This window comes from Pelobates fuscus, chromosome 5 (assembly GCF_036172605.1).
Source record: "Pelobates fuscus isolate aPelFus1 chromosome 5, aPelFus1.pri, whole genome shotgun sequence".
NCBI classification, from domain to species: Eukaryota; Metazoa; Chordata; class Amphibia; order Anura; family Pelobatidae; genus Pelobates; species Pelobates fuscus.
Window position 1 is genome coordinate 164229625 of NC_086321.1, and position 27509 is coordinate 164257133.

General features: G+C 37.8%; 2 protein-coding genes across 2 annotated transcripts in view; both read right to left on the minus strand.

Annotated features, from left to right (window-relative positions):
• LOC134612048 (dehydrogenase/reductase SDR family member 4-like) overlaps positions 1-15093 on the minus strand; it is a 29518-nt gene extending 14425 nt beyond the window's left edge. The window contains exons 1-3 of the mRNA XM_063456428.1: positions 14988-15093; positions 14628-14650; positions 299-411 (exon numbers count right to left, since the gene is read on the minus strand). Coding sequence (XP_063312498.1) covers positions 299-411; positions 14628-14650; positions 14988-15093 — 242 coding nt within the window. The remainder of the gene's footprint in view (positions 1-298; positions 412-14627; positions 14651-14987) is intronic.
• An 11082-nt stretch (positions 15094-26175) lies between these two features.
• LOC134612049 (olfactory receptor 5V1-like) lies at positions 26176-27160 on the minus strand. Its single transcript, XM_063456429.1, has one exon. It carries the CDS (start codon positions 27103-27105, stop codon positions 26176-26178), a length of 930 nt encoding a protein of 309 aa, XP_063312499.1. The 5' UTR covers positions 27106-27160.
• Positions 27161-27509: the final 349 nt, after the last annotated feature.

Consider the following 27509-nt stretch of genomic DNA (forward strand, 5'->3'; position numbering starts at 1 on the left):
GTACAATCTGTGCATGAAGGGTGCAGTGTGTGTAAGGGGGGAGGAGTGTGGGGGCAGGGAAACATATGGCAGTACGGTATGAAAAAAAGCCAAAGGGTCAGGGATACCAGAAATATGGAAAGTCAAGCCAAGCCAAGATCAAAAACCAAATAACAGTAAACAGGAATCCGCTGTGTGACTGTCTGGGGTGCCGTGGCACACAGTTTGGGAACCGTTGATGTAGTCAAACGTTTGATTGTCATTATATATTCACGTAATTAAAAAAAAATCCCCAATTAGAAATATATGTTAGACTTACCCATATGTAGATCCAGTCACAACAACAACTTTTCCACTGTGGATTTTCTTACGATCTAGTACATTTGCAGAGGATGTTAACTTAATAGCAAGCTCTCTTCTATTGAGTGTTTTCTTGAAAAACATTTTTAATGTGGGACAAAATTCTTGAAAATATCGATTTTAATGCTGTAATTAATAAAAAAAAAGTGAAATATTGCAAAAATAGAACATAAATATTGTGTACAAATATATATATATATTTTTAATTAAAACCTTGACACATATGGAAGTTTATACTTTAAAGAATACAAATTTTAAGTGTGCTTTTATATAAACAACAAAACTGTGCAAAGACATTTATACTTAATTGGAAAATATAAAACCTTTTCAGGATGTGAACATATTAAATTAAAAACCATTATATTGTAATTCAAAATGGATAATATTTCACTTATTAATGATATTATTTGTGTGCATATTCGGAGAAAGTAAAATTACCAGGAGATAGGTAAAATAGACTTGAAAGATCATGTATGTGTGCGCGCAACAGCATATTGCTATAGACAGAAGACTTTGCTGGTGATGATCGTCTGGTGTGCTTATAATGGCATTGCTTTTAATGTGCTCCAGATTTATATATACTTGTTTTGCAATATTTACAAGTATAGAAATATAAACTTAGTACCTTTTCAAAATATACTAATTTAAAAATGAATTACTCATATAAAAATAAGTGGTTGGCTAATGTGTTTCCAGTGTAAATATATATATTTAATGGAAGTTAACTTTTTTTTTTTTCATACAATTTAAACAAATGTAGAAATGTAAATCACCAGAAAGATAGCATTATGCACCAATATATAACTAACAAATGTCAGCAAGCAAAGTATGATTTGCTTAAATGGCTGCTTGCGATTAGACATAAAATACTTATTCGTAGACATTAAAACACTTTATTTTGTTATTCCTTTCTCAATCATGCCTTTGACTGACTGTTAAAAGAAATACATATAGAAAATTTAGATTAAGGAAAACAAAATGCATGTAAATTATTTGGGAGAAAAAGTGTTTTAAAACTTTAAGAATTTATTTGCTAAATAGTGAATTGCGTTGACTTGCAAACAGACTTGTAGGCACAAATAACCAAACTGGTTATATTATCCAACTCAGCCAAGTTGAATATTTGCTTCTAAGTCTTTAATTTAGTCAAAATATTTCAAGTTGGTCATCAACAAACTATTTAAATACACCTCCTAGTTGTATCTCAACATACTTTTGCACTAAAGTTTAAGCCAATACATTTTATCGTAATATGGAGTGTACTAACGTGGTCATTATTTTAAATCAATTAACATAGTTCTTCTCAAAACTATTGCATTATAATGTTGTTGTAATGTAAAACATGAAAAATAAAAAAAATAATTTAGTAGATTGTAGACAAAGATAACTGTTGATTAAATGTGAAATAATTAAGAAGTATCTTACTTACCTTAGACTTAATTCACAGATAAAGAATGCTATTAGTAGTTCTAAACATTCAGCAACAATAATACCTTAGTATATATTCAAAGTATCTGTCACAATTTATAACCACCCTATCAATACTGACATAAGCAAACTAGTGCTGACAAGTTGTACACAGTAAAGAATATGCCAAATAAAAGGATCACTATTAATTGTGCCTAAAGGTCTCATTACCTGTCTGTATTCTACATAAGGAAATCATTAAAGGACCACTCTAGTGCCAGGAAAACATACTCGTTTTCCTGGCACTAGAGTGCCCTGAGGGTGCCCCCACCCTCAGGGACCCCCTCCCGCCCGGCTCTGGAAAGGGGAAAGGGGTAAAAACTTACCTTTTTCCAGCGCTGGGCGGAGAGATCTCCTCCTGCTCTCCTCCTCCGATCCTCCTCTTCTCCTCCCCGTCGGCTGAATGCGCACGCGCGGCAAGAGCTGCGCGCGCATTCAGCCGGTCACATAGGAAAGCATTCATAATGCTTTCCTATGGACGCTTGCGTGCTCTCACTGTGATTTTCACAGTGAGAATCACGCAAGCGCCTCTAGCGGCTGTCAATGAGACAGCCACTAGAGGACATAGGGGGAAGGCTTAACCCATTAATAAACATAGCAGTTTCTCTGAAACTGCTATGTTTATGAAAAAATGGGTTAACCCTAGAAGGACCTGGCACCCAGACCACCTCATTAAGCTGAAGTGGTCTGGGTGCCTAGAGTGGTCCTTTAATACTATAATTTTAAAATTGCACAAAATACCTAATGTTACTATTTACCTGTGTTAATCTACCTAATAAGTAATTATTAATTATGACTCATACTTTTCTGAATATATCAAGACTGCAGTGACAGTAAATACAGAAATGAACAAATACGGTATGAAAAAAGCCAAAGGGTCAGGGATACCAGAAATACGGAAAGTGTTCTCAGATAACCAACACAGGATGGAAACCACGACAGGGCACTGAACAGCTGCAGGTTAGGGTTTAAATAACCCTGTAAAACCTGCTATTTGCTAAATTGGGTCCCATGACTCCAGACGGAAATGCACAGTGAAACTGTAATGCCGCACCATGTTCACGTCACTAGTGACGTTTTTGCAGGTGGCGCAATTATAGAGTGCTGCCTTACAGCAGACGGCATCCTTCCTAATGCTGGACCTGGCATCTGTCATACGAGCTGCGTGGAGGGAGACCATATAGAAACATAAAAAGGACTAAGCTTGGAAGAGTCATGTATAGCGTTGTTCCAGGCAAATTCTGCCCAGTGCAAGAGTTCAAACCAATTATCCTGGACATCGTCAATGAAGCATCTTCGAAAATTGCACCGTTGGTTTATGGATAAGATGAAGAAAGGACAGTTCGCTACCCAATTCTTTACAAAAAGATTTACAGAATCGAGAAATGAACTGTGAATCCCTTTCAGAAACTGTTTTATGGAACCCAATGTAACCTTACGATTTCCTTATTGAAAATCCGAGCAAGGTCTTGTGAGGAAGGTAATTTTTTCAGTGGGACGAAATGGGCCAATTTAGAAAAAAAAAAATCCATCTATGACCATACGAATAGTGTTATATCCCTTGGATACCGGCAACTCCACTATGAAGTACATGGCCATATGAGACCACAGAATAAGAGGCACAGGCAGTGTTTTTTACAACCCACATTTCAATTTGTGTGGAACCTTTGACACCACGCAAGTCTGGCAAGTATTGACATAAGCGATAACCTCTTCCTTCAGAGAGGGCCACCAGAACTGTCTGGTTACCGTTAAAATAGTTTTGGGTGTACCTGAATACCCAGCTGTAATGTTATTAAAGTGGAAATCAAATTGGTTATTTCCAATTTGATTATGGTGCATGCATGCTTTCCAAAGTAAATCACACCAGACACATGTTTCCCGGTTGATGAAATACTCTGGAATGTTTATTCAGGGATGACGACATGTCCCTTATTAAGCACAATTACATCATAAGCATTGTCAGAGATAACATGAAATAATACATTAATAATTGGTTAAGTGTTAAGTGTTTTATTCAAAGCACATCCTACTGGGTGTGCCATCTTATGTCATTATTGTCATCATGAAGTTCGCCCCCGGATTCCAGCGCCATCTTGAAAATGAGAGTGTTTAGTCGATGGGTGGGGTACTCCTGAGTGACATCTAGTGGTCATTTTAGTAATTTAGTAATTTATTGAATAATAGACATGTGCAATTCGTTTCGGTCCGAATATGTGGGTCATCCTGATAGCCTGGGGCTAAACAATTAACCCCCTTTTTGAGGATCCCTCTGGGACTGGATGTCATAATTTACTTTTCGTGCTAAGTATTTGCGCATGCGCGGATACTTCGCGTGGACATGCGCATTGATCGCTTCCCCAGAAGACAATCAGAGAGAGAGGGGGTTCGCGAGAAGGTTATGTTTTCTTGCGCATGCGCTGATATTCTTGCGCATGCGCACTGACCCCATCCCCTCCCCGCGAGATGGGTAGATTCCACTTTGGACCAATGATGGCGTCAAGCTGGTGGATGGGCGGCGCATATGAGGTATTTAATTGGTGAGGGGGGACCTTTTGACTTGGTTTGTTTGGCCCTTGAGAAAGGCGGTTAGACCGCTGAAACGCGCATCTGGCTTTTACCGATGTTGCTATTATTGTTTTTAGTACTTTAGCAAACTTATTTTGCAGTTTTTATTGTGCTCTAATGAGACTTTTGGTTCACCAGTTTCTGAGACAGGAGGGGTATTGGGCTTCATACGAAGGGCAGTTGGAAGTTTCTCTTTCTCCCTTTATCTTTTCCACTATAAACTCTTCCCTGTCCTTTCGATTTCTGGTACATTTTCTGGAGCACAATATACTGTTTATGTTGGTTTCTAGTGATTATCTGCATGGCTTAATATACACTGTAACATGTGTCTCCTTTACTAACACTGTGTTATGAGTTGTATTGCTACATTTTTTGGATACAAACTATTACAGTCATATGCCTGCTGTAACCAAGGACCTATCTATTTATGAGTTTCTAGCTTTTTAATTTACTATCTTTTCAATAAAGTTTATTCATTATTTTGGTTTAATTTTTAGACGCTCCTATTGGGGTGGTTTTTGAGGGGGATCAGCCCGGTTGATTACGGGGTGATCCTGCCTCATTTTTTGCTCTTTATGTGTACTATATATAGGGTTATGCCCTTTTTGCCACCCCTATAACCCCCCTTTTTCTGTACTCCCTACTAGGTTTCTCCCTTAGGGAGTACTTGTTTCTATAATATTGTAAATAGTTCAGATTATGCCAAACAGTATAATCAAATTTATTAGAGACTGTTGTGCAACATAAGTAAGAGATATGTAATAGGCAAGATAATTATGAGAAGGTGGTAACCAGAAGCACATGATACCTTGTGGCAACAGACACCTAATAAGCAGGACAGTGGAAGATATTTAGTTACCCTTATGCGAACAAACAAAAGCATACTTACTTTTACCTTATCTTCAGATAATGATGAAGTACTTATGACAGAGCCTATGGTGTTAATAAGCAGTTTGTTTTATCTGCAAGATATCAACACCAATCCAAGCATATCATTCATTAGTATTAAATCAATGCAATGTTAGGAGTGACCATAACTTATACCGATCTAGGTACAGAGACCCTGTAAAACATATCAGTCAAATGTTTGTCATCATGCAGGATGAATCAACCACTTAAAGCCACACATTGGTTACAAATTACAGATATAAGGACACCTAGAAGAATCCCCATGAATATCAGAAGAGAGGTCCGTAATGGAACTACCTGTTCAGGGATTTCCTCTATTGTGCTGGTAGCAGGTGAATTTTACCTGAAATAGTAAACCTGGTAGAATGGTCTGGGCACTGGAAAGACCTTAAAATACTTGCAATACACAGCATCAAAATTACCTGGAGTATATGAGCTTAAAAGAATACCTTTATTATATATAGAACATATAGTGGATACACATACTGAGGCTGTGTCCCCATGGTAACTCATATATAGAGCATATAGTGGATACACATACTGAGGCTGTGTCCCCATAGTAACGCATATATAGAGCATATAGTGGATACACCTACTGAGGCTGTGTCCCCATAGTAACGCATATAGAGAGCATATAGTGGATACACATACTGAGGGTGTGTCCCCATAGTAACTCATATATAGAGCATATAGTGGATACATATACTGAGGGTGTGTCCCCATAGTAACTCATATATAGAGCATATAGTGGATACATATACTGAGGCTGTGTCCCCATAGTAACTCATATATAGAGCATATAGTGGATACATATACTGAGGTGATGTCCTCATAGAAACTCATACATATATCATATAGTGGATACTTATACTGAGGCGGTGTCCTCATAACAACTCTTACATAGAGCATATAGTGGATATATATACTGAGGCCATGTCCTCATAGTAACTCACTGAGACTTCATACCAATTCATACATTAGAGCATATAGTGGAAACAAACCGATGCTGTACCGCCACCAGTTCAAGTACAGATACTGAGGCCCAGTGATCTCATATGCAGTATATTCTTCCACTGTCTGAAAAAAGCCTGCTTATTTGCGATAATGCACAGATAACAGCAATGAATGCCACGTATCTTGATAGAAACAAGTGTGTGTGTGGACATAGAGTTAGGTTTTTAGAACCTCTCATATACATGTGTGTACTTCAATCAGTCATCCAGGAAAGTTCTCTTACCTTGGATATTTCTCAGTCTTTAGGACTGTGGAATTCCAGCAGACTTTATACAGCCAGGATATCCATTATTAGCAATCTTTTTTTACAATGCCTCATTGCATCATCAGCACTCTTCTGCACAATGCCTCCTTGCATTATCAGCACTCTTTTGCTCCAAGCATCATTTCATGTATAAACTTACCAAAATGCTCACCACACAAATCTCCTAAATGTGACCTATTTGTTAGAAGGAAGCCTAATGTAAGCAGCTGGGAGGGACTGAAAGAACAGAGACCCAGGTGCCTATACTAGTTTTAATCTAAATTACTAATGCGCTTACCTAAACAGCTGCAGGCTAGTGATGTCCCGAACTGTTCGCCAGGAACCATTCACAGGCGAACATAGCTTGTTCGTGGCGAATGCGGCGGGTGAACATGTGCGATGGTCGGTCCGCCCCCTATTCGTCATGGAGATGGGAGGGTCTGGGAGGGAGGGTCTGCTGCTGATTGGCTGGAATGTGTCTGCTGACTGAGGTACAGGGTCAAAGTTTACTCAATGATGACGAATAGGGGGTGGACCGACCATCGCATATGTTTGCCCGCCGCATTCGCCACGAACAAGCTATGTTCACCAGCGAACGGTTCCTGGCGAACAGTTCGGGACATCACTACTGCAGGCCTGTGTTTCAGTGGCAAAAATGGGGATTTGAACAACTGACAGCCTAAACAGTTTAACTCCTTAAGGACACATGACATGTGTGACATGTCATGAGTCCCTTTTATTCCAGAAGTTTGGTCCTTAAGGGGTTAAACTATAGGCTTCCATCTGTACCCCATATGCCATTCATCATCACCAGTGGGAAAAGATTTCACCAAACTCCATACAAGGTGGAATACATAGAATAGGTATACCCAGGTAGTCACCTTATGGAAGTGCTGTTTACTGGGTCTTCAAGGATAAAGGCTTAGACTCAGCTGGGCCTCATGTATGCAGTGGACCGCTGTCATCCACTCAGGGAGAGAGATAGGTTAGACTCCTGATTGCTGAAGGATGAAACCAGGCTGGCAACTCAAACAGATGTGCTGTTTGCTGGGTCTTCAGGGATAAAGGCTTAGACTCAGCTGGGTCTCATGTATGCAGTGGACTACTGTCATCACTTCCGAGAGAGAAATAAGTCAGACCCCTGTTTGCTGACGTAGGTACCCAGGCTGGCAACTCTTACTGATATGCTATTGCTGGGTCTTCAGGAATAAGAGGCTGAACCTTGGCCCGGCTTCATGTATGCACACATACATCCCCTGAGGGGGTACCCAAGCTGGCCTGTTGCTGTGTCTTCAGGGATAAGAGGCAGAACCCTGGCATGCAGTGGACCATTTTCATCCCTTCAGGGAGAGGTTGGGTTTGACCCTCAGTCACTAAAGGGGTTACCCAGGCTAGCCACTTCACACTCGTGCGTTGCTGGGTCTTCAGGGCTTAGAGGCTGACCCCTGGCAAGGCTACAAAAATATTGCCTGGTGATCATAAAAGAAAAATCTAGGCCTGCATAAGCAGACTCCTTCCAAACTGCTGTGAAGGACAGGAAAAAAAAACTGCCTGATGGGAAGGGGGAGGATCTGTTTATACCAGTTTCAGAGTTCTATTTCCTGTCCTTTCTGTTGTAAGGGGAGGAGCTAAGCCATGAATAAATGCTGCCATGAATAATGATCTGGAAAGTGAAATAATGGAACTTAACTTTTAATTGAGCAATTAGTTAAAGGGTTATAGTATAACCACTAGGTGGCAGTAGAGTATGGCCACACAAGAAATAATGTAATCATTAAACACAATGATACTAAGGGATCTATTAACAATATATACAGTGCTAGAAAAACAAAAATATACATATATACCAATATATATATATATATATATATATATATATATATAAACAAAAATTGGGTATAAGGTGCACTCACAGGTCATGATGAAAAGATTATTTTATTTAGTGATGCAAATTACATGTGCAAACAAAGTTTTTTGATCTACGTTTCGACCCTTATAGAGTCTTTTTCAAAATCTTGAAAAAGACTCTATAAGTTTCAAAATGTCGATCAAACAACTTTGTTTGCACATGTAATTTGAATCACTAAATAAAATAATTTTTTAATCATGACCTGTGAGTGCATCTTATACCCAATTTTTGTTTATATATCAATGCTGAGGTTGCACCCAGGCAAGAAAATGTATTATAGCAACAGGGTGAGTGCCAAGATTATCTCTCTTTCTATATATCTATATATATATATATATATATATATATACACACACACACACACATCATATACATATATGCCAGTGGTAGCCAGTGGTCTAAATGAAGCTGCAATTTTACATGATTTACAATTATTCCACAAAGAAAAGGGAAACAGTTTACAGAAGGCCTGGATTGATGGCCAAGGTTTATGGGTTATGGATTTTTTTTTCAGCTGTCAAATTATATCCACCCAAATGGTTTGGAAAATAAAATGAAACAACTTGAAGACTATGGTCTCTAGAAGATTTTGAAAGAGATCACAAAGGAATAATTTAAGATTATGCTCAGAGTGTGGCATCATTCCACTTTATTTTATTAATTAAGATAATCAGGGAACCTTCATAACAACAATTAAATGTATTTAACCTATATATACCTTGTCTTGATATACAAATGGTATATAATATTAGGTATTCCAGTTGATTTTGTGGTTGGAAAAGCTAGAAGCACTTGTGATATGTAATAAAATAATTTACGAAAAACAATACTTCTAAGCAATATAATCACTATATTGTAGATATATGAGTAAAAATTGTAAAGTACTTTCCTTTAGGCACAGTTATACCTTAATGTACATAGATTATTGGTACACTTTTACAGATGTATATAAAATACAAGTTAATTTAAATACTGCACTCTTTATTAAAACACTTTATTGACTGTTAAGGAAACCAGAAATTCTAATACGGTTAGAACAACTTTTTTGTTAGAATCCATGGATGAAGTATTGGCCAGTAGGTCAATAGTACAGTTTTGTATCAAATAATGTTCTAGTCTGATAAAATATTTTACATCCAAGATTTTGTTCAGCTTTATTTCAAATAATCTTGAAGGATGTCCAGGAGGACAGAATTCCTTTGGACCGCTGCCAAGGGATTTAAAGCATGTCAATGCAGTAAGATGATGGACCTAGAGACATTATGCCAAGATTAAACTTTGCAATGAAGACCTGGGTGACAATAAGGTGGTAATAAGGTATATCCAAATTACCTGGGTGGTTATAAGTTACATCCAAAATTTAAGGTGATACAAAGCTATTTGCTAGAGTTTTGAGTGGCCATTTGAGTGCTGTGTGTTTCACTTCTCAAATCTCAGTTGAAAACCAACTTGCGCAAGCCTGAACAAGTTGGGTTTAGTTTTTGATTCAAAGTGCCTTTCCTGGCACCAGAAAAAAAGAGGGATGTAATGCAGAAGAGGTTGTTTGTTTTTGGGTCGGGACAGATAAGCAGCTTCGAGTCCTATGATTGACAAATAGTCTACCCAAGGACGTGGTGAATCCAATGGATATTCTATTTCCCATACCACTGCAGACATAGCACTTCCAGTCAGTGCTTGGTTATTTTGCTTGTCTCTATGTACCTGCCTGTGGCCCTGATTTTCAGCCTATGTTCTTGGTTCCTGATCCTTGATTCTCCGGTTACTTAATCCTGCCTGCTTCCTGACCTGACTCCGGATTGATCGACTACTTCTGTCTGCTGCCTGACTGCGGTTTTCTTTCTCAGATTGATCGTCTACTTCCTGACTGCGGTTTTCTTTCTACGTCCCCTGCTCCTGTTTCCTTGGATTCTTCATTTGGCTTCTTCCCATTAAAGGCCTCCATGCCACCACAGACCCTTTGGGACCCTGTCTCCTCTTCCAGGTGCTCCTGAGGGTCATGATAGTAAGGGAGTGCTATTCCGCTGCAACCCTGTTCCATCATCTCTGCAAATTCCCCAGGTGGGTGTGACAATCAGCTACACATCTGTGAGTATGATGAGCCAGATGAATTAGAAGAGGAGAGTTTGGAGAGGAAAAACAGCAGGTCAGATATTTCTGACAACCCACTCATCCCTTTTGCTCTGAGAGTAACACACCGTTCCCACGTATTTAGTATGTAGCTTTATTGACTGTCTTTCAATATGGAAGAAGAACAGTGGCTTTTCATCACCTTCTACCAACTATATCTCCAGAGTTAGCAGGCACCGCAAGATTCAACCTAGCAAGGCAAACCACTACAATGAAAGATATTTAAAAGAAGTGGGCAGTAGTAATTTAATTTTAAAACAGTGGATTTCTGAAAAAGATTAAAGGACAAAGTGAGTTATTTATTTATTTATTTATTTATTTACATCCATTTTTTAGATACAATTAATCTTTCTGCTTCTAGCTCATTTTTGTGTGTTTGTTTTTTAAACTGAAGATAGGACACTGATTCTACAGATTGGATGTGTGGAAATGATTTGTTCTTGTCAATGTTGCATAGTCAATTGGCCACTGATTTTTTTCCTTCCATTTTTGTATAGATCACTTAACTTAAAATGACCCCTGCTCCCAATTTTTCATAAATACAAGATAGTAAAAAGAATAAGACTACAATAAATCATTATTTTCTCACTTGGCCAGGCAATTTTATAATTTCTGTGGCTTGAACTAAAATTTTCCAACAATACCCCCAAAAAATATTCTGCTGAAGTGGTTCAGAAGAACCAAAATTGTTTGCCGTGGGCCAGTCTAATGCTTACATTGGAGTACATGAGTGTGTGTATCTATGGATTTTTCTGTTTCTGTGTGTATGTACACAAGAGTACGTGAGTGTGCTAAAAGAACCCTATAGAGTCAGGAACACAAACATTTATTCCTGCCCCTAAAGTGTTAAAACCACCATTTAGTGGCTTGCCCCGCTTAGCCCCTTTAGAAGGGCTAAAAACATACCTTATTTCCAGTGCCACTCGGGTCCACTGGGGCTGGCCCGGTCCTCAATCTGCCTCCTTTGTGACATTATCAGAATTTACAATTTCTAGCCAATCCAATGCTTTCCCATAGGGGAAGGGCCAAACACTGTTTTGACCAATCAGCACCTCCTCCTCATAGAGATGCATTAAATCAATGCATCTCTATGAGGAAAATTTGCATTAATCATCTCCATGCAGATCATGGAGATGCTTAATGGCAGTGTTGCTTACTGGGCAGCACTGCCCCAGGAAGTACCTATAGTGGACACAGTAGGTATCCTTAGGGGGCAATTAAAAAAACTGCCTTTTCTCTGAAAAGGCAGTGTTCGCAATGAAAATGCCTGAAGGGAATGATTAAATTCATGAGAACAAATACATTAAGCTGTAGTTGTTCTGGTGACTATATTGTCCCTTTAACTTATGTGTATAGGAGTCAGTTTGTGTCTGCATTTAGGTGTTAGTGAGTATGAAGGTGTATATTTTCTAAAGGTTAAAAAAAGCTAAACTTAAAAAAATATATGTTTTAAAAAAAATATGACTTATAATGTGCACTGATCTACTAGAAATTTTAGAGTGAAAATTCCAACTTGGCAAATAGAAATTCACCCCTAGTGAGTGTGCTGTGAATCCTTTTGGCTTGCAGTGTCAAGTAACTTTTAGGCTTATTTAGTAGTGTAGGACTTACAATTTTGAGCCCTATGTATAATAATATACAGTTCATCAAACCAATGTCATTTTCTGATTAATGGTTTCCTGATATCAGATATATGAGTTAATTTGATACATAGTGTATTATTTACAGTTCATTTATTTTCCTGGAAACAAAATTTGGTTTATTTCCCATGAACACATTGTTCTATGAAGTGTACCACACCTGTTAGTTTCATAAGAAAAGATATTCACAGTGAAATAAAAATATGCAATACTGGCTTGGCACGTTGACTACATATCAATTTCACATTTGGCGCTGTATCATAGCGTTTATTTTTAATCAAATTATATATTGGGTGTATACACATTCAGAATAATGTTTTAATTACTTTATTGCATTAATTTTGAAATATCTCTACTATCTAATCTTATGAAACAAAAAAATATATTTGCTTTACAAGAATTATTTAATTACATTATGTAAATATCAAATTAAACAGCAGTTGTACATTGCAACCCAGTCTTCAACATTTTAACACATGTACAGATTATTTTTTTCAATCCATAATGAAAAGCTGCTGAATGATTTATCCTCTATACAAGCCTCTCTTCTCACACCTCGCCCATTGTCAATCTTTATGCTGGCCTCCTTTATGCATTAGGATATGGTTTTAAAGCCTAGTACCAGCCTGAAAAGCTCTTCATTACTGGGATTTAGTAGAGTATCCAGTATCTATTGGGGCAGTTATAGCAGTTTCCCACCAGTTACTGTTAATAAAGTCAAATATGTTCAGGGTATATTGCATAAGTATAGAGAATCATTTTTCATTTGCTGTTTGTTTACTCTTTAGTTGATTTTGTACACCATGACATATTTTAAGTTTTTAACGAGTGGGTCTGTGCACAATAATTAAAAGCAAAACCATATAACTTATCTTAATTTACATAGCATTTAACTCTTTAAAAAAAAAAAAAAAGCAAACTTATACCTATGAGCAGGGCCAGTGCAAGGAGTTTTAGCTACACAGGCAAAGATGCATTTTGCCGCCCCCTCCCCAACCCACTGCAAAAGAAAAAATGCCAGTGTGTCTTGTAACCACCATTTTAAATTTATTAGCCCCTTTAGTGTTTTATATCCCCTCTTTTGACTACTATACTCCCATTTTGCTCTTTAGTATGTCTTACAACTCCCTTTGTGTGTCTCTTCCTTCCCGCAACCCCTTTGTGTGTCTCTTCCTTAACCCCAGCCCCTTTGTGTCTCTTTCTTACCCCAGCCACTTACTGTATCTCTTTCTCCCCCCAGCCAATTTATTTGTCTCCTTCTGCACCACAACTCCTTCTGAGTAGCTCTTTCTTCCCTCAGTCAGTTTTGTGTGTCTCCCCCCTACAGATCCCTTTGTGTGTCTTTCCTCACAAATTATATAGACATAAATTTACAGGCAAAAATGCATACATGCACAAAGACACAAAGATTTACAGACACAGTCATAAAAGGCACACAATCAAGAGCAGTAATACAGGTACACTGTCAAACGCCAACATAGTCGACAGAGACATTCAGACAGAGACATACAGAGACATATGGACACAGACATAAAGTCATATAGATACACAAATACATGGTCATACATTTATACAGAAACACAGACACAGTCATACAGAGATATACAGGCAGAGACATACAGACACACATAGGCATACATACAGAGATTCACAGGCATAGAGACATACATACAGATACATACAATTCTCATGGCCATTGGAGCAACTAAATAACCTCCATTTGTTTAAATATGCATAGGGGTTTGGGAAGAGCGCAGGTAACTTTTTTCTTGGGTTTTTACTGTATATTTTGGGGCTGATGTGTACTGTGATCGTTGCTGCCACCCAAGAGTAGTGGGACATACAAACATACATACATACATACAGAGACATACATATTGAGACATGCAGGCATACAGAGACATACATACATACCTATATACTGAGACATACATACACTGATATATAGGCATACAGAGACATACATATGGAGACAAACATACATTCATATACACACACAGTCACAATTGCAAATTCACAATTATATATCTACTGTACAGACAGGTCCCTGAGGAGCATGCTGTACAGCTCTGTAGAGTCTTGTCCTACAGCCAAGCCCCATCACTGGGTGCCAACCGCACTGTGTGGTACACAGGGAAAAGGGATATGTTGTAATTCATATCCCCGCCCCACCACACAGCCTGTGGCATACACCAGGATAGGAGCCTGTACTGAATGGGGTGGTAAGAGGCTGTGTGAAGGTAGCTCTTAACGGATCAGTACAGTGGTTTTATAGTTTACCCTACCCCCTTTTATTCATCTGTGCTGCTGTGAAGTGATGTGGGGAATTAAATAGAGTATTAGAAACCCAATATAGTGAAAAATAAAATTGTGGTGAGAGCACTCAATCCATGCAAATACAATATTTTACCAGACTTTGTTCAATGGGAATATCTAAAATAGTAAAACATAAAACACAGAAACATAGGGTAATATTGTTAAAAAAGGTATTCAAGTATAACGTGTAACTGGTTAAACTCACATATTGCTGAGTCACTATAACAAGTTGACTCAGACTTAGGGCTTGTATGGAGATGAGATTTTTCAACTTTGGATGTCCTGTATCGATTATGGTGGGTCTGCACTGGAAATACTTCTTCAAATTACTCCAGAAGGCAAGATCCAATATAATATATCTTTATTGTAAAATAACTTTGTTAAAATAAATCCTAGTCAAATACAGGTAAAATGTCCTTAAAAGAAATGTACCACGACGCGTTTCGGCACTCACAGCCTTTCTCAAGTGGTCTAATCTTCTCATCTCCAACTTCTTCTTTAAATACTCTGGAATTTGGCGCCCTTTCGCCGGCGTCCCCTGTGTTTTCCGCTTTCGTCATCTTTGGGCGTCTGCCGATTACGTTGCGTCATGACGTCTGGCGCGTGCGTCATCATTCATCGTCCAGACGTTTACTTGCGTCATGACGGCTTATGGGCGCCGGACCCGGAAGTAATACCAGCGCCATTTTTCAAAGTCCAATTTCATACAGTTTTGCCAGTCCCTTATACTTTTCATTACAAGACAATAATATGTATTAATTAAAAGAGAAAAACCGTTAAATAAATACTTGTTTTACATATAAAACAATGATTATACAGAGAGGTACTTCACACCTATTTAGAAAGGAAGGAAATCAAAATATTAAATATTAAAAATATATATAATAAAAAAGGCTTTTATAGCTCATAAAAATCCTTTTAAAATGATCTAAAAAACATATAAAATTATATACATGAGTTAATCTCAAAATCAATATTGAGGCCACGGGGGGACAGTGATTCCAAATTAAAAATCCATTTCATCTCACTTCTGCTAAGGAGACTATCTATATCTCCTCCTCTCCAATGAGTTTTTACGGCCTCTATTCCTATAAATTCAAATCCATTGGTGTTTCCTCCATGTACTTCTAAAAAATGTTTAGAGACATTGTGCAGGGTAAATTTTCTATTTATATTATACATGTGTTCCCTAATTCTTATCTTCAGTAATCTAGATGTCTTCCCAATATACTGTACACCGCAGGGACATATTATCATGTATATCACATTTTTTGAATTACATGTTATGAATGATTTAATCTCATGTGTTTTTTTTGTTCTGAAAAGAGGTAAAATGGGTGACTTTTTTATTCTTATTTTTTCTCAGGGTACAACCCCTACATGTTCCACAATAGTAGAAGCCTTTTTCTTTTTTAAACATGGATACACTTTGAGGGTTTTTTTCTTTATCTAAAAAACTTGAGGTTAGAGTTTGTTTAATATTTTTTGCTCCTCTAAATATCACTTTGGGTTGTGTTCCTAGATATTGCTGTAAATTATCGTCTTGTTCTAGAATATGCCAGTTTGTCTTCATAATTTTTTGTAACTTTTTGCTATGAGAACTAAAATTAAAAATGACCGGTACAATCTTATTGTTTTCCTTTTGTTCTTTTTTCTTATATTTTAAAATATTTTCTCTTATTTCTTGTCCTACTTCATTTTTAATATTAGTTACAGAGTCTTGATTGTATCCTTTCTCTACTAGTTGGTTAATAAGTATCTTTGTTTGTTCTTCATATTGTTCATCTTCTGTGCAGTTACGTCTTAATCTTAAAAATTGTCCCTTTGGTATATTGGTTAACCAAGGTTTAAAATGACAACTTTTAAGATTCTTTTATATCTTCTAGCGGGTTATTTTGTAGTAGTAGATATGTCTCTTGATCTTGTAGTTGTTCAAAGATTACTTTAAGGTATTGTTCTTTTTTCCATATCACAACCCCCCCTGCCCTTATCTGCGGGTTTGATCACAATGGAGGAATTTTTCTTCAAGTCCTGTAACGCCTTTCTTTCACTCTTAGTTAAATCAAAAAATGATAAATAATGAGGAAAAAAAAGAAGATAATAAATTTAAACATACTACCCTTAAAAATAAATCAACATTTTTCCCAAGTCACTTAAAGTCAGACGCTATGAGAGAAAAGGCCTGTACTAGTGAGTTGAGAAAAATTAAACCCATTAAAGGACAACAGAATAATTTAACTAAGAGTGAAAGAAAGGCGTTACAGGACTTGAAGAAAAGTTCCTCCATTGTGATCAAACTCGCAGATAAGGGCGGGGGGGTTGTGATATGGAAAAAAGAACAATACCTTAAAGTAATCTTTGAACAACTACAAGATCAAGAGACATATCTACTACTACAAAATAACCCGCTAGAAGATATAAAAGAAAAGTTGAGTATATTTATAAATCAAGGGCTAGAGTCAGGACTATTAAATAAAAAAAGAGCATGACTTTTTAGATGTGAAATTTCCAAGAATCCCGGTTTTATATGTTTTACCAAAGGTACAAAAAAACACAGAAAATCCCCCGAGAAGACCTATTATTTCGGGGATTGGTTCCCTGTTATCACCCCTATCACAGTTTTTAGACCAATTTTTACAAGATCCAGTAAAGAGATGTCCTTCATACCTCAAAGACACTATGTCACTTTTACAGATTTTAAATAGTTTTAATTGGGAAGAGGGTTTATGTATGGTTACTCGTGATGTCAGCAGCCTCTACACCATTATTGAACATGAAAAGGGTTGTGAGGCTGCTAGACATTTTTTAAGGAATGATACAGATATGAACCTTGAACGGATTGATTTTATTATAGAGGCATCCAATTGATTCTTTTAAACAACTTTTTCTGGTTTGAAAATAATTTTTATTTGCAAACCAAGGGTACGGCCATGGGGACCAGATTTGCCCCGAGCTATGCTAACTTATTTATGGCATATTGGGAGGAATCTGACATTTTCTCAAGGCCAGAGCTCGGGACAAATCTGGTCCTCTACAAGAGATACATTGATGATATCTTTTTAATATGGAGAGGCACACAAGAATCCCTAAATGATTTTTTAAATAATTTAAATATTAACAATTGGAATATTAACTTAACATGGGAAATCAGCTCCGAGACTGTCAATTTTTTAGATTTAAGCATCTACATAGAAGATAATAGGATCAAAAGTAAAACCTTTTTAAAGACTGTAGATGTTAATAGTTTTATCAATCTTAAAAGTTGTCATTTTAAACCTTGGTTAACCAATATACCAACGGGACAATTTTTAAGATTAAGACGTAACTGCACAGAAGATGAACAATATGAAGAACAAACAAAGATACTTATTAACCAACTAGTAGAGAAAGGATACAATCAAGACTCTGTAACTAATATTAAAAATGAAGTAGGACAAGAAATAAGAGAAAATATTTTAAAATATAAGAAAAAAGAACAAAAGGAAAACAATAAGATTGTACCGGTCATTTTTAATTTTAGTTTTCATAGCAAAAAGTTACAAAAAATTATGAAGACAAACTGGCATATTCTAGAACAAGATGCTAATTTACAGCAATATCTAGGAACACAACCCAAAGTGATATTTAGAGGAGCAAAAAATATTAAACAAACTCTAACCTCAAGTTTTTTAGATAAAGAAAAAAACCCTCAAAGTGTATCCATGTTTAAAAAAGAAAAAGGCTTCTACTATTGTGGAACATGTAGGGGTTGTACCCTGAGAAAAAATAAGAATAATAAAGTCACCCATTTTACCTCTTTTCAGAACAAAAAAACACATGAGATTAAATCATTCATAACATGTAATTCAAAAAATGTGATATACATGATAATATGTCCCTGCGGTGTACAGTATATTGGGAAGACATCTAGATTACTGAAGATAAGAATTAGGGAACACATGTATAATATAAATAGAAAATTTACCCTGCACAATGTCTCTAAACATTTTTTAGAAGTACATGGAGGAAACACCAATGGATTTGAATTTAAAGGAATAGAGGCCGTAAAAACTCATTGGAGAGGGGGAGATATAGATAGTCTACTTAGCAGAAGTTAGATGAAATGTATTTTTAATTTGGAATCACTGTCCCCCCGTGGCCTCAATATTGATTTTGAGATTAACTCATGTATATAATTTTATATGTTTTTTAGATCATTTTAAAAGGATTTTTATGAGCTATAAAAGCCTTTTTTATTATATATATTTTTAATATTTAATATTTTGATTTCCTTCCTTTCTAAATAGGTGTGAAGTACCTCTCTGTATAATCATTGTTTTATATGTAAAACAAGTATTTATTTAACGTTTTTTCTCTTTTAATTAATACATATTATTGTCTTGTAATGAAAAGTATAAGGGACTGGCAAAACTGTATGAAATTGGACTTTGAAAAATGGCGCCGGTATTACTTCCGGGTCCGGCACCCATAAGCCGTCATGACGCAAGTAAACGTCTGGACGATGAATGATGACGCACGCGCCAGACGTCATGACGCAACGTAATCGGCAGATGCCCAAAGATGACGAAAGCGGAAAACATAGGGGACGCCGGCGAAAGGGCGCCAAATTCCAGAATATTTAAAGAAGAAGTTTGAGATGAGAAGATTAGACCACTTGAGAAAGGCTGTGAGTGCCGAAACGCGTTGTGGTACATTTCTTTTAAGGACATTTTACCTGTATTTGACTAGGATTTATTTTAACAAAGTTATTTTACAATAAAGATATATTATATTGGATCTTGCCTTCTGGAGTAATTTGAAGAAGTATTTCCAGTGCAGACCCACCATAATCGATACAGGACGTCCAAAGTTGAAAAATCTCATCTCCATACAAGCCCTAAGTCTGAGTCAGCTTGTTAAAGTGACTCAGCAATATGTGAGTTTAACCAGTTACACGTTATACTTGAATACCTTTTTTTTAACAATATTACCCTATGTTTCTGTGTTTTATGTTTTACTACTTTAGATATTCCCATTGAACCAAGTCTGGTAAAATATTGTATTTGCATGGATTGAGTGCTCTCACCACAATTTTATTTTTCACTATATTGAGTTTTTGTGTGCTGGAGTGGTTCACACTAGGTGATAGTAGCACCAAACTATACCTTGTTTCCCAAATAACTTTTACTTGTATAGAGTATTAGAAACCATCTGTGTTACTTGCTCCCATTTTATATAATATGTGTTTGGTTCATCTAGTGATGGCTGTGTCTTGCCAAGGTTGGTGTGGGAAAGGTGTTTGTTTACCAGTGTCCCGGAAGCTAAGGTTCTCCTCCTCTCCTTTCAGAATTTAGTTGAGTCCCTGAGGCACAACTCTGAACATCTATAGGGTTCTTTAAAAAACAAAATCAGGTGAAAATTACCTAATTCCAACCACTTTGGCAATCCTAATATGTACTAAAGGCAAATACAGCCACAATTAGGTTGGGCCAAGTCAATCTGCAGCAAGTTCACAGATGCATTTGGTGTTCAGATTTAGATAATTGCTTTTGCATCTGAATCCAATACAAAGTATACGATTTAAAATATTCACAAAGCAAGGATAAAAACAAAAAAACAAAAAATCTAAATGTTCATCTAGTAGAATCAACTTTTGCAAATCATCTTTCATTTGCTTTTTTTGCCCACTGGCAACATTATCAGCCTGTTTGCTAATAGTGAAATAACCTCAAGCACAGAAAGGGTTATATTTTTATGTGGCAGCTGACTAGGGCTTGCCAGCCAGTTAAAAATGTAAGAAGAGTGCCTATGGGTATCACAACTACTCCCAGATAATTGCATGGGGGTTTAAAATCTCCACATGCCCCCGCCCTCCCCATCCCCCACCATGCAGATTACTGCCCTCTAACCCCACCTGAGGCTAATCCTAATTTCTCCCCTAATATAATATGAGGAAACTTAGTGTACCCCCAATTCTAACCCGTTGATGGTGTAACAGAGCTTCCTGTACCCCGGTTGGGTACCTCAATTTATACACACATTTAAATCCCCAACAGCCTCATTTACATACAATATGTTACATAGAGCACTATAGTACAAGGAAGGTTGGTGGCTGATGAGGGCTGATGAGAGATTGAGGAGGGACAAAGCAGCTAGTTTAAACTGGTCTGGCAGTGTCCCTGGGACAACACCCTGCTGAGGAAACAATAGGACAGGAAAAAGGCACATTTTACCATGGAAGTAACTTTTTAACATGTCTTTTTGCAGGTCCCATTGTCTTTGGGCAGGAGGCTGGCAAACAGCCTCCTCCAAAATCCAGTGGCGAGGTCATTTTCGCCACAGATGATATGAGGGGGCCTTAATAATATTCAGCACAGAGATTTCATGTAAGGTTTTTTTTTTTTTTACAGTAAGAACAATGATGTAAAATGCTCTACTTGAAGAGGCAGTTTTATCAGATTCTTTATAAATTTTTACAGAACAACTGGATAAATACTTGTAAGAACATAATATTCAGGGATATAACGTTTAATTAGTATGGTTTTCAAAGGAGAGATCTGACTGCCATTCTAAGGTCAAGAAGGATTTTTTTCTAGTTTGTTACAAAAGTGAAAGTGCTTCAAACTGTTTTTTTTTTGCCTTTTTGAGCATCAGCAGCAAAAACAGATCTGAGAAAGGCTGAACTTGATGGACACATGTCTTTTTTCAGTTATGGAACTATGGGCGGTAGACTGAGTTATGCAATGTAGCGTGGACATGCCATAGTCCATTAACCTCTCAAGTAATGGCATTGCCAGCCTTGCTACCCCCAGGATGGTTATGGGTCCCCAATTCCCTAGCCTCTCCCAAATAGAAAAGAGATTTGCAAAAATAAAAAAAATTAAATTGTGTTTTGTCTCTATTTTGGCATATACACATATAACAACGTTTTTGTAATGTGTATTTCATAAAGCTGGTGTGTGCTATTCCTGCCCAGAACCCCATATTGTGTTCCGCTACATCTGCTGAGTATAACGATACCCCCATTGTATGCCTTTGGCACTATTCTGTGAAGCTACAATGCCATATAAGAGACAAGGCTATTTCAGTTTTCTATAGTTGGAATTTTCTAAGATGGATATGATGGGCATGTGTCTCATTTTGGGGTATTATAGCAGTTTCACTATTCAAATAACCTCACAAAGTGCTTCCATTTGATAAAGCAGACACCCCAGGGTATCTTATATTGCATATATTGTGCATTAACATGTCACCATTTTTTTTTTTTATTCTTTATTTTTGAGTGCAGTTATTGACATAACAATTTGCTTAGCCACAACAGCCATAGCAAAAATATTTTGTGATGCAAACATGTGGCAACGGAAAAAATGCAAAATTTTTACAATTATAATACAAGTATAATGTTACAAACTTATGTACGGTCAGATTGTCTAGGGGTATGTGTGGTGACTTTGAAGTTACTTCAATGAGAGACCGTTGACTATGAGTCGTAGTGCAGCTTCCTCACAGGTCGAGCACTAGTGGTCTGTTGCTTAGTCAAGAATGATGGGTGTGGGTGTCTAGTCTGGGTTTATCTCTGAGTTGTCCACAATGGGGTCTACCATATGAGTGTTCTCAGTTTAGTCGCTCTAGTCACCCGTTCCCGTTAATTATAGCGTGCTTATAGTGATCGTGCTTACGTCAAGCTGAATGTGTGGATGCATATAGTGCGGAGTTTGGGCCTAACGGCCGGAGAAGCAGGTGTGCTGATTAGTATGTGCATGCGTGTTTATAGCCCCTGACCAAGGGGGTTGCGGGGGTGGGGGGTGTAGTAGTCGCCACTCCTGTGGTCTCGTTGTCTGAAGTTATGGTCAGCATGAGTATGTTAGGTTTGTCCCTAACTAAGTCGAGGTTGAGCAATAAATGATAAAACAGCTACATAAAAATCAAACCAGAACATTAACGTTAATATATAGAACCAAAGTTCGTGCTTGTTAATCGTGGTCGTCTGTGCTTTGCGGGTCAGCCGTTCTCGGTACAAATGGTTTTATAGATGCGGGATCCCAAGCCGCCGCTGGTGCTCCCGATGTGGGGGGGATGCTCGGGCGTGGTAGCCCCAGGGTCTCCAGAAAGTTCGTTGCTTCAGCCACGGAGGGCAAATTATGTGTAGTCCCGCCATGAGATACAGTGAGGGAGCCGTTCGCCCCCCATCGGTAGGCCAGTCCTGTTGCCCGGAGCTGTGTTGTGACTGGGGTGAAGGACTTGCGGAGGAGCAGTGTGGGCCTTGTCAGGTCCTGGTAAAAGGTTAAGATCGAGGTTTCGAAAGTGAGAGGTGTCCTACCTCTTAGCGCTGACATGATCTGGAGCTTGTCAGGTAGGGAGATGCATCGAAGAATGACATCTCGGGCCATATTGTGTTGAAGGGGAGAGTGGCCTGGAAGACGGTAAACACTGTCTATTGCAAACTTCTTAGCCACGGCATGTGGTAGGATTGTAGCCAGCAGTCTCCTAATATAGTGGGGAAGCTCCTCCGCCGTAGTCGTTGCGGGGATGCCCCTTATTTTAATATGATTCCGTCTCTGGCGGTCTTCCAGTGTGGTGATTTTATGTGCTAGTGTTTGTTGTTGCGTTTGGAGCATTGTGATAGAATCTGTCACTGAAGATAGGTGGGATTGCACCTGTGTTATGGCAGATTCGGTGGTCTTGACTCTCTCCGACACTGCTCGTACCTCTCTTTTTAGGATGGCCGAGTCTGCTGCGAGCAAGTTGTGGATTTCTGTATAATAATTAATATGTTGCTCAGCTATGTCATCTGAGTACAACAATACTCCCATATGTACCTTTGCCAGCTACATGTGAATTTTAAAGGGGCACATTTGAGACGCAGTGATTCAGTTTTTTTTGTAACTTTGAAGTTTTACACTGTGTCCATGTTCCATTTTGGAGTAGTTTAGCTGGTTGATTATTCAAACCTCCTCACAAACACATACTATTTATTAAAGAATACACCCCAGGGTAATTCAAAAGGCATATTTTGAATCTTAGTGTGGGATCATTTTTTGCTAGTTTGTCCCAGGTGTAGTGGTAATGAGCATTCTTGAATATATTTTTGTATCTCTTTTAAACTTTTTTTACTTTTTAAAACTTGTTTTTAAACTTTTTTTTTTACTTATTCGATTTTTATACTCTTTTAAAATTCATATAAAAAAATCATATAAACCGTTAACCCCTAAGTAGCAGTAAGCAGCACTAAGAATTAATTCCCCAATTTCCCATAACTCCCACCCACCCCAGCTAGCAAAATATATAATTTTAAAATATTTAAATTAATTAAATAAATTGAACGCCTAAGGGTTAAAAAATAAAAATAAAAGTTTACCCTCACGGGTTTAAAAACAAATATGAGATCACAGTAGAATACTGTGATCTGTATTTTGATCCCTATAGGCAGTGATCAACTGACAGCATGGGGTTAATTTGTATTATGACTGGATAAAGGGGGTTGGTATTTTTAAACTTTTTTTAAACGTTATTAAATCATTTTTTTTTACTTTATTTAAATTTTTTAAAGCTTTTTGTAAAACTTTAACGTTAACCCATAGCTAGCCTAACACCAAATTCCCCAATTCCCCACTAACTTCCCCAGCTAGCTAAATATATAATTTTAAAATATTTAAAATTAATTAATAACATAAATTTAACCCGTAAGGGATAAAAAAAAAAAAAAATGTTAACCCTCAGGAATTATATATAAAAAAAAAAAAAAAAAATAATATCAGATCACAGAAAAATACCCAGACCTGTATTTTGATCAATTGGGAAGGGGTTAATTTTAATAAAGATGGGTAAAAGGGGGGTGGGATTTAACTTTAATTGTATTTATTTTTTTACAGGGAGAAGATAATCCCTCTCCTTGCACTTCACACTTATTGCAGAAGAGCAGGTAGGCAGATCAGATGTCCCTGCAGCACATATTCTCGCTCTGTCCGCCTGTCAAGGATAGCGCGATCGGTGCTCCCGGTGTCACGATTCTGGGAACCAAACACGCTAACACACACACACAGAAAAGGTGCAGTACTGGACCTTAGAGTGGCCGGGCTAAGCACACAAAGAATAGTCAGGAGACAAGCCGAGTAGGGGAACCAGAAGACAGAATAACGAGAAACAAGCCGAGGTCAAAGGGTAGGAGAAAGTCACAAAGTCAGATTAACAAGCCAGAGAGTACGTAACCAGAAGCACAAGTTCAGTAGCAATACTAGCAAGCAAAGACCACAACAGGGCAGGGAGGAACAGGAAAGGTAAGTATTTAAACGATAAGGTTAATTCTGATTGGATAATTTCCAATAAGAATTAACAATCACACGTGGGAGATATCTAGACCTCCCACTGTGATTGAGGCACTGTGCCTTTAATGCCGGGTCAGGTGGCTGACCCCGGCATGTAATAAATTGGGCGATCTCCCAGCGTGCAGCGTCATGCATTCTGTAGCTGGGGGACGTGGAGGAAGGCGCGGGCGGCATCCGTGGCTGGGAGGATGCCGCCCGCTAAGCGCATGGCAGGAAGGGGACCGCGGCCGGCTGGAGGGTGAGTGCCGCGAGCGGACTGCAGCCTCCCCTCGCAGCCGCCCGTGGGATCCTGACACCCGGTCTGTCTCGAATACGATCGCGGTGATCTGGGGTTAACTTAATAAATGGCAGAACTATTACGTTATGTGTCCTTAATGCAAGGACAAGCTTGACAAAAAAATTCCGTCTAGCATTGGGAAGGGGTTAATGTAACAGGGCAAAGTGTGACAGGATTAATGTAAGAAAGAAGAAAGGACCACAGGCACTCCAAATTGAAACCGTATGCAGATTTATTAGGAAAAAATGCAACGCCAAGCAACGTTTCGACCAACAAAGGTCTTTTTCAGGATTAATGTAAGAGGCATTATTGTAAGAGGGTGAGTGTGGCAGGGTTGGGGGTAAATGTGGAACAGTTGGAGGAGGGAGTGTGACAGGGAGAGGGGAGCTGAGTGTGACAGGATTAGGGGAAGGGATATGTGACAGGGTGAGTGTGGCATTGTTGGGTGGATGATTGACAGGACTGAAGCAGTTACTGAGACAGGGTGAGTGGCAAGGTGAAAAGGATGAGTGTGACAGCGTGATAGAGTACGAGTGTGACAAGGTTGGGGGTGATTGTGACAATGTGAGAGAAGGTTAGTGTGGTATGGTTGGACAGGCAGAGAGTTGAGGAGTTAATGTAAGTCTGGCTAGGGGGTGTGTCAGGGGGCTGACAGTGTGTGTGTGGGAGTGTTACAGTGAGTGGGGGAGTGGCAGTGTGTGTGTTGGAGGGTGACAGTGTGTGGGGGAGACGGTGTGTGTAGAAGGGTGAAAGTGTGTGTGTGTGTGTGTGTGTGTGGTGGTGGTGTGACATTAATATGACAACAGCCACCAGGTTATCTAACACCCACTAGTCTCGGGAATAAAGGGACATGTATTTAACATCATCAAACCTTGCATTACAGGGAATATTACATTGATGAGTTCACATTTAATGTAGTACAAGATTTTTGTAAACCTGGTTTGCACGTTGGACTATATATGAAAGTTATATTTAAGCAAAAAGATATTGTTTTTGCTTCAGATCATAATACTGTCAGTGATAATATCACATTCATATTTATATTTGTAAAAATATAAAAATTAGATAAGCATTTTTCTCATAACGATTTTTTCAATAGATCCTTTCACCTCCTTGTTCCTCAAACTGTACAGGATAGGGTTTAGCATTGGTATAACAATGGTATAGATAACAGCAATTTCTTTGTCTATGTCTGATGCACTGAGGGTTGAGGGTCTGAAATAGGCAAAGATTAATGTTCCATAGAATAAAACAACAACTGTGATGTGAGATGCACACGTAGAAAATGCCTTCTTTTTTCCTTCAGATGAGCGTATACATAATATGGCAACGACCATTAAAACATATGAAATACAAATACAAATAATGCATATTAATCCCAGTATAAGATCTGTAAATATTAGTACCAACTGGTTTAAACTTGTGTCACTACATGACAGTGCAAGAACTTGTGGGACCTCACAGAAAAAGTGGTTAATTATATTGGGGCCACAGAATGACAACCATGAAGTACTTGATGCATGAAATGTAGAACTGGATAAACCAAAAGACCAAACTATAGCAGACATACAAATGCAAGAATTTTTGCTCATAATATTTTTATACCTTAAGGGATTACAGATGGCCAAGTAGCGGTCAAGGGACATAACGGTCAGAAGAAGAAATTCAGTATCCATGCCAACAGTGAACACAAACATTTGAATAACACATCCATGAAAAGATATAGATTTTTTTGGCACAAAAAAATTAGCCAACATGTTGGGGACAGTAGATGTAGTACAAATGACATCCAAGAGGGATAAATTACCAAGAAAAAAGTACATAGGTGTGTTTAGCGTTGGGTCTGTATTTGTGATAATGATTATAATTATATTTCCAATTAAAGTTATTATGTACATAACAAGAAAGACCAAGAACAAAATGAAATCCACTTCTGGAGGATTGCATAGTCCAAGGAGAATGAATTCAGATATACTTGTCCCATTGTTCATCTTAGGAAATATTCAAAATTAAAAAACAGTGCTTAGAAAAGATAAATATCCTTTACATACTATACATTTTAAAATATGCATATAAATTAATGATATTAGTGATCTACAGCATTGCACATCAGCCGTGTCATTGACAATCATTAATGAGATCAATACAGTCATATTTTTAGGTGTGAATTGGAATATATACTTATTTTATATATTTCATTGGGTTTGTCTTGTTTGGTGCTCACAATATCTGTCAGATGAAGACTAAGGAAATTATTCCATAATTATGTTGGTGTCCTAAATTAAAAATCAACCACTATGTACTTGAAAGCTCAGATACATTAAAAACTAATTATGACTCTGTTGATCATAAAGTATAATGTCATTCCTTTTGAATAGCATCTTTAATTGCCATA